This window comes from Phoenix dactylifera, chromosome 18 (genome assembly GCF_009389715.1).
Source record: "Phoenix dactylifera cultivar Barhee BC4 chromosome 18, palm_55x_up_171113_PBpolish2nd_filt_p, whole genome shotgun sequence".
Classification (NCBI taxonomy): domain Eukaryota; kingdom Viridiplantae; phylum Streptophyta; class Magnoliopsida; order Arecales; family Arecaceae; genus Phoenix; species Phoenix dactylifera.
In genome coordinates this window covers 4,119,626-4,140,368 of record NC_052409.1, presented here as the reverse complement: position 1 = coordinate 4,140,368, position 20,743 = coordinate 4,119,626, and the positions used below count along the sequence as shown (strand labels likewise).

The following is a 20,743-nucleotide window of genomic DNA, read 5'->3' as shown; positions in this document are numbered from 1 at the left end:
CGGGTCGAAGAGGGCACGCGTAAACTTGCGACCCGCATCGAACATTTTCTGGTGGAAGAAAAGCTCAGCAGAGGCTGCTACACAGGTCAATAAAAAAAGATAACAAAGTCCAAATGTTTTAATCAAAATATGCTATATCAGTCCAAATTAGACGGTACAAGACATATCGTAATATATCGATTCAATACTGATATTCAATACATCTCAATATGCCAAAAATTTTGTACCATACTGTACCAATACTGTACTGTGTGGCACCAATATGAGAGACTGCAAACCTTGATCCTAGATACTGGCCAAAGAATGGATTGTACAATCTGCAGTATATTTCACGACTTCTGAAGATGCACAGCATTGACTCTTTCCGCTTGGTAGCAGTACCTTCGACTTGTAAATAAAGTGCACTACCTCAAGCAAACTTGTATAATTTGCAACAGACATGCAATCAGAGCATAAGCTCTTCAGAGTAGTGGTAGACAAAAAATCATCATGACATGGCATGATGCATGCATACAGATTGTCATAATACATGAAAATAAACATAGAGGAAGAATACATCCCTTGCTCGACAGATAATGGATTCACAGATCTGAACAATGATCATAAGCTGCTCTTAAACATGTCAGTACAACAGTTCTCAATCTTATAAACTAATTTACTTTCCACCAAAAGTTCTGTTGATGGGCTTCTCAACAAATTCCTTCACAGAAGGCAGGAAATGCATCTTTACTTTTGATGACGGAGAAAATCTCGCATGTGTTGGTGGTATTCTCCCCGGACAATTAACCTCATCTTCTTTGAATCTTCCCACAGCAATCCACCAATCTCCCTTGCAAAGTCGCATACTGCTTCAAAGATCTCCTGCATATAGATAGCATATCTAAGTAACAGCAAAGGTATCAAGAAAAAGCCAAGGTAAAGAAATGGCCATGGCAATTTGACATATGCAAGATACACGAATTAACACGCTGAAATTGTCACCTTTGATGGAAAATCTTCATAAAGATGTGAAGGAATAATCTCAACCCTATTTCGATCAGTTTCCCACAGTCTAATCTGCAGAATGATATCTTCCAGTTTGTCACATGAACAGTTCAGGGAAGCAACTATGTTTGTCTATTACAATAAAAGAAGCAACCTGGAAACTTGAGACGTTGTTAAATATATGAATTTTGGTTGATCTAGCTTGAAAATTCAAGTGCCAATTCCAAACCAAAATTCTTATTTCCTAGGAATCATGTGGTTTAATATATTGACAGATTTAACTACAAATTTGAAAACCCCACTTTCTAACTGAAAATCTTTACTTTTTCTTTTACTGCAAAAAAAGCACCTGATCTGTGACATTCTCTGGAATCACCGGTGTCTTCGTTGCAACTCGAGGATGCACGTTCTGCTGAAGGAAAGAAATAATCTGAAAGAAGACAGGTTAAAAGAAACGTGGTAAAGAAGATGAGACATATATAAACTTAATTCCCTCTTTTCCCAGTTACCGGATATCTTTGTTCATACCATCTGTAAAAAGTAATACAATAAAGTCACCCTATTTATCTCTTTGGTTTTCAGGTTTTCAGGGAGTCATAACTACCTAAAACATAAATAATGGATAAGAGCAATTTAGAAAGGTAGAAATATAGAAAAAAAAGCAGCCATATAAGGGGGACATAGCAATGCAGTTGGAATCAGCAAACTCCCGAGTCATGAGGAATAGGGGCTAAGCAACAAGTTCATATATTACTTTGGTTGCAAGGGTATAGAAAGGTTATCAGATAACAGTAATTCTTGCCTGCTCTGCAGTAATGCCATTCTCGAACGCATTATAGAGACTTTCTTTTGTTATAGCTCCAACAATCAGGTTAGGAAGTTGATATTCAATCCTGCAGTTTAACACCACAAAAAAATTACCCCAACACCAGTCAATAAAAATTTACTCATATATACTATTTTAAAGGCAAAAAGGTCTTCAAATTCCTAACTGGCAATGCTCACAACAGTGACATACACGGACAGGCTAGCCACTTCAAAAAACATAAGTCAAAGTTAATGTTGGCTAAATTTTGCTTAGAATTAACTGATAGGCATACACATGTGCGTGCACACACAAATGTACACATGCTAAAAAGACTGGCATGATGTAAGAGGATATGTTTTATGTGCACACGATGCATTGTACATGCAAAAGAAGGTACTTTGAAGATAGCAGCCTTGGTTGAAAAGTTGCCTCCAAAAAATATAAGCAAAGTCCAATGTACCTTGAAAAGAGGCGTAGAATCTCACAATGTAATTTGGATGACGAATAGGCATACATCCTGAAGTTTGTCTCCACTACTACAAAACCCTGTGAACAGATAACATACAAAATTATAGCCACTACATATGCACTGCTATGTATTTCTGATAGTGACATTCAAAAGCAGATAGAAAGGTGCATGTGTGGACAGATGTAGATGGAAGAGAGGATGAGTGGAACAGCAAAGACAGCTCGTACAACTTCTATCAGAGATTGTAACCAACAAATCTCATCCCATTTATTTTATCTGAGTCAAGACCCCCCCCCCCTCCTCAAAAAAAAAAAAAAAAACATTTGTGCTGCTTTGGGTTATATAGCTGGGTCAACACCACCACCACCACCAAATCTTATCATCACTTCCATTCGGGTCTTCATCTGCTTGCCATATACCTTATCCAGACCTTCCAACCAAAGCCAAAATTGACCTACTCATCACAGCCAGCTCTAGGTTATCTTGCAGATGACAGATGTCCATGTAATAAAATCATGTAATATGCTAACCTGAAAATATCGATAACATGACCTGCTAAACTTTGAGATGATATAGCAAGTACAACCATAACCAACAAGATTCAGACAACTACTTCAAATTGGCTTCATAATCTTTTTCACATTTATTCCCGATAAAGGCTATCCAGAAGTTCCCTTTAGGTTTGATTAGGTCTTCCTTCCTATTTACAGATGCTTTGGAAGAAAACCTAGTTACACCACTTATAGCAAACTGTAAACTTCTCGAAACTTTACTCCACACGCCCTACCATTCCAATCAATTACGAACCATTTTTATGCTTTAATTTTGCAACACGACACCTTAGTTTATTCATTTCTAAGCACATCTTTCATAACCCTTTAATACAGCAACCCAGGCAATCTCATCTATTCATTTCCATAAGCTTGGTATACTTCTAAACATTTGGATATGTACAATTACGTGGATTACGAGGACCACAAAATTACCTTACTTTCTGTCAGGCATGCAACAATCACAATGTTGCCGACAGACTACTTACCAACCTACACTAGCTATATATAGTAATTATGTGTGGAGAAGCTCCTGCTGATGTGGCATGTATGCATGCCTGGAGCAAATAATTGGAATATATGCTCAATTCCATGTCATGATGTAGCAAACAAGATTGACACGGAAAAAATTGAGATGACGGGCTTGGATAGGGAAGATGAACTCTAAGCTAGCATGATAGAAGTTATGAGGGAGATTGTAGAAAAGCTTCCAATAACGAAAAATGGTTAATGGGAACAACTGATAAATGAGCTTTCATAAAACCAAACAAGATATACAATGGCACAAGATTTGATGGTTATGGCTACAACCCTGTAGAATTGCTTAATAACAGATAGGTATGAAACATTGGGGGGTGGAAAGGGGGGAAATGGTACTACAATTCTAATTTTTTTTTCGAGGAAGAAAAAGAATGGTACTACAATTCTTGACATGTAATAATTTATTAACAGAAAGTAAGAGTGTGGTATGGCAGCAGCGCACATACAAGAATCTGTAAAAGCAAACAAAGACTATAATAATAGAGAATGCATGTTATTCAAGTCATAAAATGAAACCTCTTTACGTGATGATGAATCTGATAGGCTCACTGAAAGATTAGTAGCCAACTTAGTAGGTATGAACCAACTTTCCTTTCTGCCCTGCAATATAAGAAAATTTATGAGTTCAAATATGTGGTTCATAAAGTTAACTTATTACCAGCTGAAGGATTTAACAAATGAACAAATAACGTATTCACCTGTTGAAGTTTGATTAATCCCAGGTCCGCAAGGTCTTTGATAGCATGTTTTTGAACATCAGTTAGGGTATTTAAATTATATGCCTATAAAAATCACAGAAATTAGCTTTACTAACTAATCAAATTGAACTTGTAATACCAAAAAGACAAAAGATTATACGTGTAAGCTATAATGAACTGAAGACAACTTTTCAAAATGCTAATAAATTGTCTGGACAGCTGCATAGTGCTTTTCTTCTTTTTGTCCCCTTCTGGTAGCTTGATGGTCACCGAAGCCCATATTGGCAGGATATATTCTTTTTTTTAATATAATGATTTGGTATTCAGAATGGACATCTACAAACATCAAAGCTGATACACCTTAGCTAATATCAAAGTGCCATATCTTAGCAGAGTGAGTTCAGTGGGCCCAGGTTGCTGTGTGATACATCATTTCTTCATTATGCTCACATACCAACAAGTCAAAATTGAAGATAATGAGAAAACCCCAAACAACAGATATGTACTAAGTCATCTTTTTAAGCATGCCTAACTTGAATTTTTTTAATTTTGCGCATAAGCAATATTTGATTTATTTATACAGTGTGAAAATTCATTATTCTTACAAAAAAAATTAAAGATTATAGATGCTCATTGATATTCAATGAACTAGCAGGAAAAAATTACCAAGAAAATGTGCCATTATGTTATTAAGTTGTTAATAATGAACAATATAACTAATTCTTTTTTTAGAAAATAGTTTGAGAATTAAGGAAAACTCATCTGATACCTCTCCAAGGGTATGAAAACTAAGCTCAAGGAGAAAGGATATTAAATCCGTCGGATCCACTCCACGATCCTATACCATGATAAAAGAAAACTTTTGAAGGAAAACTTTATGAGATAAATAAATAAATGAATGAGTTTTCTGGAAATAAAAAAGATACATAAGATGTAATTGATACCTCAGAGGAAGAGATATATTCTCTTATTATGTACCAAAGTTGGGCATTTGTATCCATCAGCTGTTTAAGAAGAGATTAGGAGGAGCTAAAAAATGTAAAATGCTAATATGCCAATAAAGTTTAGAGCAACACATACAAGGAACTGGAAGCCATTCTCTGTTAGCTTTGGAGCTCCATTTTCCCTGCAGATATGTTACATCAGCACTTGCAAGTATTCCATTCACCTGTAGATGTATGCATACTTGTAGATGTTGCAGAGCACATGCTGCATCAGAAAAGGGAGATTTCAAAGATTAAGGACCTTGCACTCAAAAGTCCTCGCTGGAAAACTCTCATCATAGATGAACTGAAGCTTGTTGATCTTTCCGCTTGAGCTGAGTTTATAAGTTGCAACAAGAAGCACTGCAATTGGCGCAAGATCAATCCAAAAAAAAAAACTGTAAGCAACTCCCAGAATTTTTAGAAGCAGAAAATAATTTTCATCAATCCATAAATTGGTATAGGTAAAGCAAGACAAACAATACAAAACACTGCCATTAGACATACATGGTAAAGAACAATTTAAGAAAACCTAGTGCCAGAGTAGCAACCTCCCATTGTTCTAGAGCGTAGACCTCTAAATCTTCCAATGTTGGCAATCTCACAGTGACACTTAAGGGCATCGGCTCTCTCGGTAAAGTTCCACTGCAATTATAAACATACAAATTAAAATAACAGGTTTATCATATTGAAGATTATGATTTACAGAGTATGTAAGCTTAGATTGGTATTGCCAGAATACATATGACAATCTTATTAAAGACCCTATATATTATGATGCTACTATTTAGCAAGGGTATTAGATACATGAATAAAGGACTACAAAAAAGTCATTATTTCTGACAAAATAGAAGCATGAATTTGTTAGAGACAGCACCATCATACATCTGCATTTGTCCGTACACGTCAACAACTATTGCTTATGCATAAGCACAGGAAGTTAGCACCCTGTAACCATACAACCTAAGCTACTGCCACATTATTAAATATATTTCAATACCCCTCCTTTCTTTGTGAAGGCATAGATTTTTTCTCACCAATGAAGAAGCAATAGGTGTCACAGGATAGAAGAACTCTTGAGTCTTACAAATGAAATGGCATAAAAAAAAGAAGCTGGTTTTCCATCAAAATACTGACCCTCTGTTTGGATACTGGTTCCTCTCAGAGCTCCTATTTCGAAATAGGAAGCACCTCCACCTGAAGGTGTTTCAAAGTGAATCCGGAGGAACTCATCAACACACCATTCTTGTAGTCCACTTCTTGCTTAATTATCTCAACCTCTACTTTGATCTTAAAAGTATAAGATGTAAACCTTATATTACCATGAAATTTTAAGATAAAGAGAGAATAAAAAATCTATGCTGTTCATGTACGGATCATCGTCAATCTGAATTTTATGATGTGCAAGAAATATGTAACATGAAAATAGACAGCAACAGTTCATTGTGACCAGGATAGGTGAAAATAAGAACAGGCACGAAAGCCATAACAAAATGTGTCAATGGCGCCCTTCCCATTGCAAAAGACAATTTGGGTGCATGAACATTTTCAGCAATTCACATAGATGAAATTTATGCAGAGTTGCTGCTTTTCTTTTTTCTTTTTTTTTTTGGGTTGGGGGGGGGGGGGGGGATTAAGAAAAGTTGCTGCTTGAAACTATTGAGCTTTTTAATAAAGATTCAATGTACCTGTATAAAGGTCACTTCAAATGCTAACTATTGGATATAGAATACAAACATTTGACGCTGATTCTCATGCTTCAATTGTCAAAAAACAGATGAGTGCATTATATATTTTGAGAGCAAGACAATATTAACAAACATTCAAATATACATATTTTATTAACAAGCAAAAACTAGTCAGCTACAAAATGTTCAATATACAAGTCTTCAGCATTGAAACTATTTACAAAAATCAAGCTTGCTATTAAAAAAAAATGCAACATCCACAATAACTTACCCAAACACCAAATATTTTTGCATATTACTCTGGAACTTCGTGTTCATCTTGTAACTAGTCTCCTTTTTTCTGTCAATACATTGATATAGAATTAGAAGAAAAAAATAATTATTACCCTATGCCAAATGCAAAGGAAGAGTGAGCAAATTCAGGTGCAGAAGCGAGAATATATATGTTGCACAAAATTACATGGCTAGTTTTATAGGTGAAAATGTATTGACACTTGGATTCATTTCAATATTTAAGGATTCTCCACAACCAAGAAACCAAAAGCTAATATGCACCCGGAAAGAATACAAGAGAAGAGATAAAGAAAGAACACTTTAATTTGTTTGCATGTAACATACACCAGTTTTTATTGTTTAGAAAAGGGGGAAAAATGCCTTGGCAAGAAACATATGTATATGCATATTTATAGTTGATCTATCAAACCCTCTTCCTTCAAATGGTAAGTTGATGCCGAGTGCCGATGCCTGACATTATTATTCTTTTGGCAGTTCCAGGAACCTTTTCTATCTCAAAATCAATATCACATTGCATGACACATAGTCTTGATAAAATTACAATTAAATACAACAGAGGCAAAAGAATGAAATATTTCCATTAGAAAGCAAGAGCAGGAATCATTGTGGGACTCTAGAGCAGAAATGATGCCCTGTGTACAATATCTGAGTAACAACAAGTATTTCGCTCTGCATAGTAAAGTTTCGGGCGTTCAATACAGATTGCAAAATTGCTTACATAGATTGAATACTAGTGCATGCAAATAAAGTATTAAGTACACATAGTAGCAATTTTTTCTACAAGAATTGCATAGCCACAAATCATAATGATGGTACATCTTGCCCTCAGAAATAGTGGCAACTTGAGGATGTGGAGTAACATTCAAATATAGAAATTAGATGTACTGTACCTATCATTGACTTCAAGGAAGATTCTCAGCTGAAGTAACCGATCAATCGCCACTTTGTGCTTGGAATATCCATCAGCAAGGAGCCATTCTTCCATTGACTTGGCTGTTACTGGGGAATCAACGAATAGCATTTGCAAAACATACTTCTTAGCCAGAGGAGGCAAAGACCTTGGCACAAAAGAACATCAGACTCAGTTTGATGTTCACCTAAAAATGAGGAATTAAGCAAAAACTTTTAATAAATCCTACAGCCGTTGGCCCTTTCATGAAAATATAATATATCATGCATCTAACTAACTGCATATATCCATGCCAAAATAAGAAGCTCTGAATTGAACACCAGAAGATGAAGAAAATGACAGGTCCCAGAAGGAGGGAAAGAAAAAGAATGCAACTTAGGTTTAAATAAAAATCCAAATTTGGATTAAGAAGTTAAATATTCATCATTGACAAAAAGACATTCCATGCATATAAAGATGTTATCCCTTTTACAAGGAAGATACTTTGAGAAAGTAAACCAAGACTTGTATTTTATTGAGTTGCACCTCATCAGCCATGGCTGCTTCCAACTTCCTGGAAATGACTTCCGAACCTCATTGGCTAAAGACGCCTCTTATGAGTAAGACGCTATACCGTAAATTTCACGAATTACTTGACATATGTGCTCCCAAACACCTAATTGTGAGAACTTACAGAATCAACCTATTTTATGAATCCAAGAAAACAAACGATTGCACTCTTCTTCTTTTTTGGGTGAATAAACGATTACACTCTTAAAAGCATAATGATGATGTTTTTTGTGAAGGAAGCATATCAAATGTCCAAGCATGTTTGCTTTAACTACTAATGCTTTGTAAATACACTTTTGATAGGGAATTGCCTCGTTGTAGAAATTTCGACACCTCAACCACCATTCCTTCCTATCTTTATGGGAGCAGTTATAGCATTTATCATGACAACCAAATGCGCACAAGTATTTAAATGGATAAATAGAAAAACTTCCTGAGAAACTCGTCGAGACATGGAGTGAAGCAGCCGAGCATGCCTCATGTGGCATCACGCTCACGCCCCCAACTCTTGGTAACTTTCTCCACACACACACAAGCATGTTATATAATAAATAATCCCAAAAATAACCCGATCAACATATCCCTATAACCCTAGTTTCGAAGAAAATCTTCTGGATCAAGAATCTCCTGACACACCGATATCCTTGCTATCAAATCCCTCGTTCCTTATGACTACATAATTAACCACACACGAACCGCTAGGTTCTTTTTTATAAAACCGGGATGCTCCAGGACCTCGAAAAGGGCGATTTCAGTGAAGCGAACCAGGAAAGTAGCGGCTCTTGCTCCGAGAACCCTTCAAGATCCAATTTTGACAGAGGAACGAGAATCCAAGCAAGAAGAAAGCAGAGGAAGAGGGGATGACCTGAGGACGGCTTCGCAGATGAAGGTGCTGCTGTAGAGCTTGTCGAGCTTCATGGCCGGCAGCGCCGCCACCATGTCCATAAAATTCTTCGCCACGATCCGCACCTCCGGCATCTTCGCCTTCTTCGATCGATCTTGAAGGATTAGGTTCTAGGTTTTGGGCTCTCGTCTTCCTCGATTTCTCTTCTTGTCTCCCTCCCTACTTCGCGGAGGGCAAATTGGGCTCGGGGCGCATCAAGCGACCGTTCCCTCAGGATTATGCGACTGACGGAAGGGAACCGTTTCATCTTAAACAAAAGAACGGGTGCATAGAAGCTTGTATGCGGGATCAAATATCAGCCGTCCGTCTGGCTTGGGACGGCGCTTTAAACCGATAGCGTCTACTTTGTTTCGTGTCATTGACGCCGGATCTAGATACGCATACAAAATTCCTATCAAAGATGAACTTTAAATAAATTATATAAAAAATAACTTAATTTATTCATTTTCAATTTCAAAATTCCTAACCGGATTACTAAAATTCAAAATATTTCTATAAGAATTCTAATTAAATATTTAAAACATGCTAGAAATTTTATATAAAAATAATCTCAAACATTTCTGGAAGAAGTATCTTAGTACATGTTGGTTCTAAAACTTTCCACGAAGAAGAAGGTATACTGAAAATAAGCGGTATAATATACTTTAAATAAAAAATTATATATCAATTATTCTGATGTTTTTTTAGAGCTGAGAGTTTGAACATAATTTTTTTAACAACCAAGAAAATCTATCTATATACGTGTGCACTATAACTAGCATACAAGAAAAGTAGATATACATAATATATATTCATATTTATTGCTACAAAGTAAACCTTTCAAGACCTTAGGTTGAGCTGAGCATTGAATAGATAATAAAAAAAGGGAGGGGGGATCAGATTGGATAAAAATTCATATAAATTATTAGAGAAATTACATGCATCCACCTATTTTCTTATCTAATTACAACTTCATTTATATACAATAAAAATAAAATTGAAATCAAGATTTTTGGAGATGTTAGATGACAACATAAAAACATCTACTTCAATATGCATAACTTGACAATGATAGAGGTATCATCAATTTTTTTCTTTCTCTTGCTATACTGCAAAACGGTTTCTTTTAGAAAGCCATTAATATCTTCCAACCATTTTTTATTGACTTTGAAAATTGGTTAGACTTTTTTTTGTTTTTAGGTATTTGAATAAAAGTATTGCTCTTGATAGCCTTGCATGTCATATCAAAAATCTTATATTATTATCAAGGTGAGCATATTTTTTTAGCTTTTGTACAATTAGCTGCCTTTTTTATCAATCTATGAAAATTTATAATTTATTGTTCTTTTGAATATTCTAAAAAGTTATTATGAGATATGTAATGCATATCTAACTTTAAATTGATGTCCAATGCAGCACGAAGGCTCTTGACGGCGGATAAGCCCTTGACATATCAACAAGTAAAATTATATTTTTATTCAAAAATAAATAATAGAGGCTCTCGCGAATTGTTGTACCTTGTATTGTTTTATCATGTCAACTAGATTAACACTATCATGCTCCATATAGCGAATCCAAGTAATTCCATCTCAAAGTGGATCATTATAATTTATCAAGTAACAGCCAAATCATGCTATGTGAGTAAGACTCTGGCGTACGCATTATTTCTCCATCATCCATACCAAATTTCTTAAGTTTTGGAGGATGTATGGTAGAAGAATTCAAGGATAGAAAATACTTTTGCAATTAACCAGCGTCAACCGCCAAATAACTACATTTTCTAAGTCAGGTTCAGACTTGGAGCCGGCTTTCATGCACAGTGAGTTTTGAGATTCGTGTCGTACCATCCTTCAGGTTCCAAAATCGCGCACGGATATCAAAGTCCGGACCGACGAACCGGCACGCGGACAAAACCCCAGTCCGCGAGCGGTGGTCGCGAGTCCGCCATCATAGAATCCAAAGCCCGCCCCCTTTTTTCCCAGCGTAAAAACTCCCATTTTTTGGCCTGAAATTGACCACAGCCTTCATAAATATCGTGGAATTTTTGGCCTGAAATTGACCACAACCTTCATAAAAATCGTAGAGAAACTCGTTAGTCATGTAATGATCGGAGAACTCATCCCCTTCTCTCAAACGGCTCTCCTCTCTCCTCAAAAATCCGAAGGAAATCCACCCCAAAAAAACCATTTTTGGGGTTAAAAATAGGATTTTTGCGATCCGGGCGGTGTCTTCTATTTGTTGCAGTCTCTTCAAATTTGAGAGAGATTATAGGGAGGCGGGATTGGATGGTAAGGATGTTGAGGAGTTGCCTGCAGTCGGTGCTGAAGCTCGTGAATTCGGTGATTGGGTTGGCGGGGATGGGAATGATTCTTTACTCCCTCTGGATGATGCGGGTTTGGTACAAGCAAAGCGGTGGCTTAGTTTCCACCCCTTCATGGTTTGTGTGGCATCTCCTCCCTTGCTGTTTCTTTCTTGCTGAAAAAAATTCGTCTTTAAATTCCTTCTAGCGATTTGAGTTTTTTTTCCCTCCCTTCGTTGATTGAAAGGGGTAATCTTGGCGTTTACACCTTAAATGTTTCGTATATTTTACCACTTTTTAGGTGATTATACTTCAGGATATGCTTTTTTGGGCTGGATATGGTATGTAGGGTTGGATGGAGGAGATGAGTCCTTTTTGTTTTAGAGTAATTATTATTTAGTTTACTTTTATATTTAATAACTTGGAAGTCTGGGTAATTCATCCTTGCTGGGATCTTTGATTTCCTCCTGTTTTTAGTTGTAAGTTATCCTTTGTATGGCCTCTCTAAAAGAGGGGAGGTATAAGGTATTGTCTTAGTGACCCTATTGATGATTTGGTTTCATAAGGATGGTACTGTTATGATCTTAGGAGTGGAGTACGACCAACTTAAATCGTTGACTTTTAATGGTGTCCTTCATCCTGAGATCATATCATGTTCCATTTCTCATGGCAACTGCATCCTCCATCAGTGCATTATATGTTCATGCGAGCCCAAAGGCATTGCCTTAATTAGTTTTGCATGTTATTAATAGATATTCATTACCATATATCTTCTTTTTGAAATGTAATATTTTTGGAGTAATAGGTACTTATTAGGTATTTTGATATCACTAAATCCACGCACTTGTAAATATATTGCTTTCCTTTGCTGTATGCGAGCATGATGTCTGGATATTGTCTTTTGTTTGAAGTGTGGATGTGTGCATCCTGATTCATCGAATGCCTGTTTCAGGTGGTATTGCCCATATTTTTTATTTCAAAAAATAACTAAGAATATTAGTCTTATAAAGCTGCACATCCTTCAGATCGCTAATTTGAAAATTTTAAACAGTGATTTGTCTATTATTAGAATATACATTCTTCTATTCATATTATAAATTACTGTTTTTGATGCAATTGTGATCTTTCTGAGTCAGTTATTTTTGACATGCAGGTTTGTTTACATATTTCTTGGCCTAGGAATCTTCTTATGCTTGATAACTTGCTCAGGCCATATTGCTGCTGAAACTGCTAATAGTCATTGCCTCTCATGTGTATCCTTCTGCAAAGGTTTAATTCAGTCTCTTGTACTATTCCTTTCCTATCACCAGTTGATGCATTTCTGGCATGGCTATCATTTCATCTTCCACTTCATCTGAAGTGTTAATTCAATGCATTTGAAAATCTTAAATTAAACCTCCCGAAAGTTGTTACTCACCGCTCCTGCATGTACAGCTGGTCTTGGATTTCTCACAGGATTCCCCATAATTTTAACATCAACATCCTTATCCTAGACATCACACCAATAATCCATACAAAAGTTTCCATGTGGAATCATGTTATCTTTTATTAATCCATGCACATGCCTAATTGGAGTGTGCCAGCTCTATATGCAAGAAAAGATACTCCTCGTCTCCCCATTGCTATGGTAATTGAAGAAATTTTTGATGGAAAGGAGTCTGAATATTTAAAAATTCACATAGTTAATCCATGCCAATTGATGGAAAGACACAAACTCTACAAGAATGGTGAGTAGCTGTAGATGTTCTCTGGCTTTGCTTTTGACTATTGAAGCCAATACCATAGCTATAGCTCTTTTCTACATTTGCTGCTTGCACATTTTTACCTGTTAATGTTTTCCCATCCTTAAGAGTTTTACGAAGGCCCCTGTGAGTGCTTTATGTCCTACTGAGCACTTCCTGTTTCAAAACCTTGTATTGGACTTCCTCTTCCAGCATGAAGATGTTCATAAATAGTTAACATATTTGGAGACCTTATAAATTTATCTATGATCTTCTCTTACCTTTGAAACCTATTCCCGTGTGCTATGGATTTATATAGCAGAGCATCAGTTCTCAGATGCAGTAGAATTTTGACATTTTTATTAGACTGTTGTCAGCACAACAATTTTTTAGCTGTCTTGCCCATTTATGGAGCAATAGGTTATTTTTTTCATCCTGTCCTCACCAGATGAAGTCTCTTTGAATTGTTCCCAGATTTGTACCAGGTTTTGTTTCTCACATTTTAAAGGAAGTCCTTTGAATTATTTCCATTTTCTACATCTGTTAGGGTCATACTGAATTATGATAACTCTAACTGGATAGGATTGAAAAGGGTGGAATCAGAATGAGTTAAGTCATTGAAAAATAGTTGCCATCCCACAGCTCAGCTCATTCCCATGTAGAAACAAGAAGGGAATCTCGTAATGGGAGCTTAATTTGAGACAAAATAAGCTTTCAATAGAGCACTTAATCAATGTTGTTAGGAAACAGACTCTCATTATATCCACATCTACTCTATGATCATACCCTAAACATTACCAATCCCCTGAACATAGGTGCAGCTTTTACTAGTATAATGTGCATTACTCTCACATCACATGTGCATAATGCCCAGCACACCTGAACATGACCTTAATTCCAAAAATAGCAGAAATAAAGTCCTTTTACTCCCCCAGTTTCTTCAACCTAGCAATAGTATTATATCCGTTTTCTTGGTACAACATTTTATGAAAATTTCATTATAATCGCCGTTTTCATTTCCATGAGCATGATTCTTATGAACATAAGAGGTGTATCTTGTTTACCTTATACGGGTGTGTAGTACATGGTGTTTGTGTTTTTGCTTGTTATGCTGGAGGCGGCAATTACTGCAGATATATTTCTGAACAGAAACTGGGAAGAGGTATGGATCTCCTTGACTGTTTTATTTTCAGCTTTCTTCCCCTTTAGGTATGCTCTATGTTATTCATCGTTGTTTCAATTTGCTTTGATCCTGCATCAGGATTTCCCAGAGGATCCAACAGGGAAATTTGATGAGCTTAAGGATTTTGTGAGATCAAATTTTGAGATGTGCAAATGGATAGGATTGTTGGTTGTGGCTGCACAGGCAAGTATTTCATTTAGATAATGCATGTCTACATGGCAAATATAATTGTAGTACAACATATAAATGCCACTGTATGAGGACTTTCATAGCTGAAGCTTCAGTAGATTGTTGCTAGTTCTATTTTCTGAAGATGATAGCAGTTATTATCCTGTTATGGTTCTCAAGTTATGGTGAGAAATTTTTCCATGTTTCTTTTGTGGACAGTGTGATATAATTCTTTAATCAGCCACAATCAGTTGATATATTTGTGCAGAGCCCATTAATAGTTTTTATTATGCCACTTAGTACTTCCTATACCAGTTTTTCTCATGTTCCTTTACAGCAGCAGCAATCTTCTAGACCGTGTGCTTTCTTGAATTTATCGTTTTCCCTAATATGCTGATATTCCTTGTGAGTAACCCTTTACGAGGGTGGACCCTAACATCCTATCCACCCATGTTCCCATCTAAACTTCTTGTGGGCATCATGACTGTGGGATTGCTATGATGTTATGCATGGGCCATCATCGACCTTGGGACTGCTATATAGTCAGTTTGCAGTTTAGTGCTTCAAGCTTGTTTTTGCCTCCTCCTTGTAATGGTTTAGGGCTTCACAAATGTTATGACCTCGTCATACTTTTTTTCTATGGTTTGGCTGAGCTTCCTGTTCCATGCAATCTTGTGTGGGTGTCTCAACTTTGTCTGTATATTCTTTGTTTCCTTTTTTTTTTGCTGTTCCCTAAAACCCCGACAAATGAAAATGAAAACCAACTCACCGTCTATTTTTGTGAAATTCACATCTTTTACCTTTTTTCCCACGAAGTTGGTCTAGACTGGAATTGCTTGCTTCCATTTTGCTAACACGAAGTGTTTTGCTTTAAATTTCTAGGCATTGTCCATCTTCCTGGCCATTGTGCTTAGGGTTCTTGGGCCAGACTATGGAAGTTACGATGATAGTGATGATGATATTGTACATGCAAGATTACCGCTCCTGAGAAACCAGGTTCACCACACGTCATACACCGTTGAACCTAATTTATCAAATAATGATTCTTGGAAAGTCAGAATGCACCAGAAGGTGAATGTTGTTTGGAATTTGTGGTTGTCTGCTCTCCTAATTTCTTGAACTTCTTTGCATCTCTTATATGATTTTCTTTTTCCACATTTATCATGCAGGTTAGCAGGTGAAAGATCTAACCAAAATACCTCCTTTCTGGAAACTATAATTTCATTATAGTTTATGGCAACATTTAATTATGTCCAGAGGGGGGCTGATGCTGTGGTATTGTACTCAGAGATTATAACATGTAGGTGAAAAATAGGTACTGTAAATGGCATTGGAAGTGCTGTAGTATCTGCACAAATGTTTATTCACATCATTCTTACACAGTAGTAGTTGTATGAAGCTATATCACAATGATACAGCAAGATGGGCATCGGCCTTGTCTGACTTCTGACTTCCAAAGGTAATTTGTGCAAGCTATCAATTGTTGTAGCAGGAGTTCTACGTGCGGTAATGCGGTTAGGCATGACAGCAGCCTTTGCAGCTTGCATTTCAGCAGACATGCTTTCATTAACCATCATCCTCTGACTTCCATAATGTAGCAATGCCTCCGGGGCAGCAATCATGGGGAGGGGCTGATGGAAACGCTCAGCGACCAGTTTATGTCACTGTTATCATGGAACTTTATGTTGAAGGATATTTTTGTATTTCTTTTTTGTGTTCAGAATAATTTGTTTTTGTGAATCCCACCGATTCCATGACAACTAAAAAGCTTGTGGATGTTCATGTTTGTATTCATACACCTGTTTCACCAACCAGCACCTGTCGAAATAATTCTTTGCAAGCAGAATTTAAGATTGTAACCTGACTGAAAATCCCCATGTTGAAGAGGTGTAAATTTACATGGAGTGAGTTCAGAGATGCAGCAGTCAATTCTCTGATGGCAATACTTGGGCATGCCCCATGCGATCTCTAATATCTTTGTGGATTGTTGTAACTCTAATATCTTTGTTTGAGATAGAAAATTTGTGATCCACGTTTCAAATGAGAACAAAAAAAAAAAAAAGGAACATCATTCACTTCTCCAAATGAAGCCTAGATGAGGCCTACTCAAAAAATTGCATTTAAGTTAAAGAAATTCATTGGTAACTTCCTCGCAGATCATAGGCTAAAAGGAATCTCCACTTGCCATCCTAGTTTGTATCATATCATACAGAAAGGTATGGCAACTGTCAACAAAATTAATGCAGCAGTTTCTAATTACCTTTCTTGACATCCCCATTGTTCTTGGATTGCTTCCTCTTCATCCGGCTGAAAGGTCCGATGGTCTGATCCATAATATACATGTAAATCACCTGGCTCCATGATCTGTAAGACTTGAGGTTCTTGTAGTACTCCGGTGCCATTTCCTTCAACTTGTAGAGCCTGCTCCCTGGTATTCTTGGGAAATCATGGTGCTCATTGTGGTATCCCACGCTCCATGTCATCAGATTTAAGGGGCCATAGTATGAGTAGGTCTCTTGGTCTGGATTGAAAACATAGTGCTCGGAGATGAAGTGCCCTGCCATCGGATGCAAGCCGCCGCCGACAAATGTTGAAAGTATAAGATAAGCAAGAGATCTCCAACCCCAGAGATACACCAGCGAGCCATCAAGAGCTAGCTGGGTTACTAAATTGATAAATTCCCACAGACAAGAGCGTTTGGGCTTGAGAAAGAGTGGCCTCAGAGCATAGAAGAAGAGCTGGAAGATGATCCATAGGGATTTGGTGACAATGTTGGTGACAGCATGAGCCTCTACATAACTGGGAATGTCCATGTCAATGCCGTCGACACCTTGGAAGCGGTGGTGTTCCAAGTGATACTTTTGGAAGGTAATGGACATAGGGACACCAATGGGGAGATTGGCAAAGATTCCTAGCCAGCGGTTGTAGGCTGGAGTTGAGAAGGCAAGGTTGTGGCTGAGCTCATGGATGGCTAAAAAGAGGTTGTGGTTGAGGAACGAGCCAAAGAAGTATGCAACTGTTAAAATCTTCAGCCAGCTGGAGCTGTGGAGGTAAGTTGCAGTACCTAGCTGAAGAGAAACGACTGCAGTAATCTGTGCCAGAAACAAAGGATAAGAACAGTGAATTAGAACTGGGCAAGAAGATAAACTGGAGCATGAAATAATCTTTCAACTATCGTAGAGTGCGACAAAGAACACAACTAATCCTTTATTCAAATCCATCCAAAAACTATGAGGAAACCGAGATGGGACATTTATGATCACAGTACAGCATCAGTTGTTATTTGCTCATAATAAAAAAAAAGTGGTGCAAGGTAAGTGGTATATACTAAGGGCTCGTTTGGTTCGCGGGAAGCATTTTCCCTCCTAGGAATATGATTCTTGGAAAAAAGATTCTTAGGAAGAGAATGCATAAAAATGTACTTTTGGCATGTTTGGTTAAACATGGAAAAATGACAGATTTCCAGAGTGCTTATGTTTGGTTGATTATCCACTTTCTTAGGAAAGTTATGTGTAATTCCTATTATACCCGTAATAAAAATTAGGTCTTTAATGCCTCTTTAATGCTGGAGGCCCTTTTTGGAAAAAAATAAAGATAGAGTAATTTCCACCTCATTTCCCATGAAATGTGAAAATCATATTCCCATGGGAATATAACTTTTCCATCTTTCTCCTTTGAAAACTCCAACCAAACAAGAGGCATCTCATTACTTTTTCATTGACCACACTTTCCTCCTTTCTTTTCCCGCGAACCAAACGAGCCCTAAAGTGAAAAAGGGGACTGCCACCTACCTGATTATCCATGTTCAGATCATAAGGGAACTATGGAATCTTGTAACCGAGCAAATGCACTGAAGTTTAAATGCAAACAATCAGGTGTTATGAGAAAAAGCAGCACCATAACTGATCAAATAGATAACTAACATTTTTGGACTGCGTCTTAAGAATGATTGCAAACAAGGAACTGCAAAACCTACAATGTTTCAGAGTCTGAAAACTATTAAACTCAGGCACAGATATGCATTGAAACGGAATCATGTTTCTAGTATTCCTCAGCATCGCAGCTGTGACATAGTTACATGACCCACTTTGTGGGTAGCTTTTTTCGGATATTGCATATCAATAGATGCAAAATATGTATCAGGGCTCCAAGGATATTGATTGAAATGAACCATGGAGTCCTAAAATAGCCTACCACTGATGAGATCTCTTGCAGATATATATCTAGGGAAGCTGTAATTGGATCAATCAAACCCTGATTAATAACAATATATTAAATAGGTTGGGACAAGACAGACCTTTCCTAGATTTTAAGCATTGGATCTAACATTAGTTAAGCAATATTAAACTGAACACTAATAAAATCCACGAGAAGAAACGCTTAAAATCAATTACCTGGCAAAAAAATTCTAAAAGAATGGTTTCACACTGGTATAGAAACGAAACGTCAGAATCGGACGAATTAATGTGGCTAGACACCATAATCAAATGGAACAAGAGTCGGCCAAAAGTTCACCAAGATCAAATCTTTCTCACTGTACAAAGCCAAACCAAGGAAAACAAAGAAGCGCCCCACCCAAAACGAACCAGAACACCAAAACCTTGTGCGAAAGAGGAGATCTTGACGATTAAATCAGCAATGCAAGCGGAATGAGAGAGAGAGAGAGTGGCGTTAGAAGGGTCTTATTTATACCTTGAGGAAAGCCCAGGGATCGGGGCCGAAGAGCTCTCTGATCTGGGGGTACTCCGCGAGGATTTGCTTCCTCCGGGAGGCGTGCGGCTCGTCGGTGTATGACCAGAAGAAGTCCGTCGCCATCACCCCCTCCTCCCCGTCGCCTCTCTTCTCCCCTCCTCCACCCATCTCCGTCTCTCTCTGAGACCCAATCGCCGTGCGAAAGAGAGAGAGAGAGACCACGACGAAAACGGGAAGAGGGGTTGGATTTCTAGGGAAAAGAAAAGGGTGAAGATTCGAAAGCATTTATAGAATGCCGGCCGAAGCCGCGGTTCAAGCAGCAGCGGTGGACGAGGAGAACGCCCAGAAATGGAAAGCTTCATGTACGGTTGAGGGTCCCGTGGGGTCCGACCCTCGTTTCGCGCCACCGAACACCGGATATAACGTCTCTCTCTCTCTCTTTCTTCTTTTTTTTTTTCTTCCTTAGTTTATTTATTATTATTATTTATTTATTTATTTATTTATTTATTTTTTGTGGTGGGGGGCAAAGGAAGGAAAAACGAAGTGCGAGCCATCTTCTGGGGCACGAGAAATTGATGTGTATGGATTGTTCAACGAGTGATACCGTTTCATTCGTGCGTATTCCCTTTACAATATATGGTATAAGATAGGATATCGGGAGGAGGATGATGAATATTGAGTTGCCAAGTCAAGGTTTTATGGGCTAGAAAACTTTGATGTGCATTAGTTGGTGCTCTAATATATTTTACTTGTTTTTTTTTTATACATAAAGTACTTTACCTGTTTTGTTTGTTTTGTTTTTGTTTTTTTATTAGAACGGATGTATCAACTAATAATAGATACGGATGCATCCAAAAAAAATCAAAAAATAACATTTTTCAAAGCACTCCGAATAAGCCCTCCTTTTTCAGCCAAAAGTCTCTTATAGTATTTTACCTGTTGAGGAGGCTAAAGCATGTGAAGGTGCCTTTGTGAAGCTCTCGGCTGACAAGCCGTTATGGTCAAAGTATTTTACCTTGCTCCCCACTTGACCTTGGCAGATGGCTATTCACCTTTCCGATATTGTAACCCTTAAAATGCAACTAAAATATTTTTTTTTTCTTTTTCCCTCATAAAACACCCCACGGATAGACAGTCATTTAACAGATAGGGGGTTTTTAACAAAATGACTGAAGAAAAAGCTCACACATGGAGGACCCCAAACCACTTCCTCTTTTTTTTCTTTTTTTTTTCTTTTTTTTTTTTGAAGTAACAAACCACCTCTCCAATTGCAATTGGTTTTTATTATGTATGGATAGAAGAATATTTGTTCCTAAAGAAATT

General features: G+C 37.3%; 3 protein-coding genes across 6 annotated transcripts; 1 reads left to right on the top strand and 2 right to left on the bottom strand.

Moving 5' to 3' along the window:
• Positions 1–463: 463 nt before the first annotated feature.
• LOC103698213 (general transcription and DNA repair factor IIH subunit TFB2) lies at positions 464–9,600 on the bottom strand. Of its 2 annotated transcripts, none has more exons than XM_008780209.4 (15): positions 9,340–9,600; positions 7,906–8,073; positions 6,993–7,061; positions 5,585–5,678; positions 5,296–5,396; positions 5,131–5,176; positions 4,995–5,054; positions 4,820–4,888; positions 4,051–4,134; positions 3,869–3,952; positions 2,253–2,338; positions 1,787–1,877; positions 1,334–1,414; positions 982–1,056; positions 464–861 (listed from the first exon to the last, which is right to left on the bottom strand). In XM_008780209.4, the coding sequence occupies exons 1-15, from the start codon at positions 9,450–9,452 to the stop codon at positions 727–729; spliced, it is 1,356 nt and encodes a 451-aa protein (XP_008778431.1). In that variant the 5' UTR covers positions 9,453–9,600; the 3' UTR covers positions 464–726. The 2 variants fall into 2 exon arrangements, with proteins under 2 accessions (XP_008778431.1, XP_008778436.1); XM_008780214.4 differs by having other exon boundaries at positions 7,906–8,112; positions 9,340–9,599.
• A 1,686-nt stretch (positions 9,601–11,286) lies between these two features.
• On the top strand, positions 11,287–16,527 carry LOC103698188 (tetraspanin-19-like). Of its 3 annotated transcripts, none has more exons than XR_602688.4 (7): positions 11,287–11,794; positions 12,810–12,909; positions 14,459–14,539; positions 14,639–14,743; positions 15,611–15,799; positions 15,898–16,028; positions 16,221–16,527. XR_602688.4 is itself a non-coding variant. In XM_008780177.4 (6 exons), exons 1-6 carry the CDS (start codon positions 11,643–11,645, stop codon positions 15,907–15,909), a joined length of 639 nt encoding a protein of 212 aa, XP_008778399.2. In that variant the 5' UTR covers positions 11,287–11,642; the 3' UTR covers positions 15,910–16,527. The 3 variants fall into 3 exon arrangements, 1 of the variants encoding a protein (XP_008778399.2); XR_602685.4 differs by having other exon boundaries at positions 15,898–16,043; XM_008780177.4 differs by having other exon boundaries at positions 15,898–16,527.
• On the bottom strand, positions 16,054–19,694 carry LOC103698206 (sphingolipid delta(4)-desaturase DES1-like). The gene is made up of 3 exons (XM_008780199.3): positions 19,421–19,694; positions 16,989–17,820; positions 16,054–16,730 (listed from the first exon to the last, which is right to left on the bottom strand). Exons 1-3 carry the CDS (start codon positions 19,586–19,588, stop codon positions 16,654–16,656), a joined length of 1,077 nt encoding a protein of 358 aa, XP_008778421.1. The 5' UTR covers positions 19,589–19,694; the 3' UTR covers positions 16,054–16,653.
• Positions 19,695–20,743: the final 1,049 nt, after the last annotated feature.

Coding starts and splice junctions, on each gene's coding strand:
- LOC103698213 (XM_008780209.4), bottom strand. CDS start 9,452: ATGCCGGAGGTGCGGATCGTGGCGAAGAATTTTATGGACATGGTGGCG. Junction 5,055..5,130: donor AGAATGGCTTCCAGTTCCTT/GTATGTGTTGCT, acceptor CTTCTTAAACAG/CTGATGGATACAAATGCCCA. Junction 1,878..2,252: donor ATTCTACGCCTCTTTTCAAG/GTACATTGGACT, acceptor GTTAAACTGCAG/GATTGAATATCAACTTCCTA.
- LOC103698188 (XM_008780177.4), top strand. CDS start 11,643: ATGGTAAGGATGTTGAGGAGTTGCCTGCAGTCGGTGCTGAAGCTCGTG. Junction 14,540..14,638: donor TGAACAGAAACTGGGAAGAG/GTATGGATCTCC, acceptor ATCCTGCATCAG/GATTTCCCAGAGGATCCAAC. Junction 14,744..15,610: donor TGTTGGTTGTGGCTGCACAG/GCAAGTATTTCA, acceptor TTAAATTTCTAG/GCATTGTCCATCTTCCTGGC.
- LOC103698206 (XM_008780199.3), bottom strand. CDS start 19,588: ATGGGTGGAGGAGGGGAGAAGAGAGGCGACGGGGAGGAGGGGGTGATG. Junction 17,821..19,420: donor ATCCCTGGGCTTTCCTCAAG/GTATAAATAAGA, acceptor TTTCTGGCACAG/ATTACTGCAGTCGTTTCTCT. Junction 16,731..16,988: donor CAATGGGGATGTCAAGAAAG/GTAATTAGAAAC, acceptor TCTCAAACAAAG/ATATTAGAGTTACAACAATC.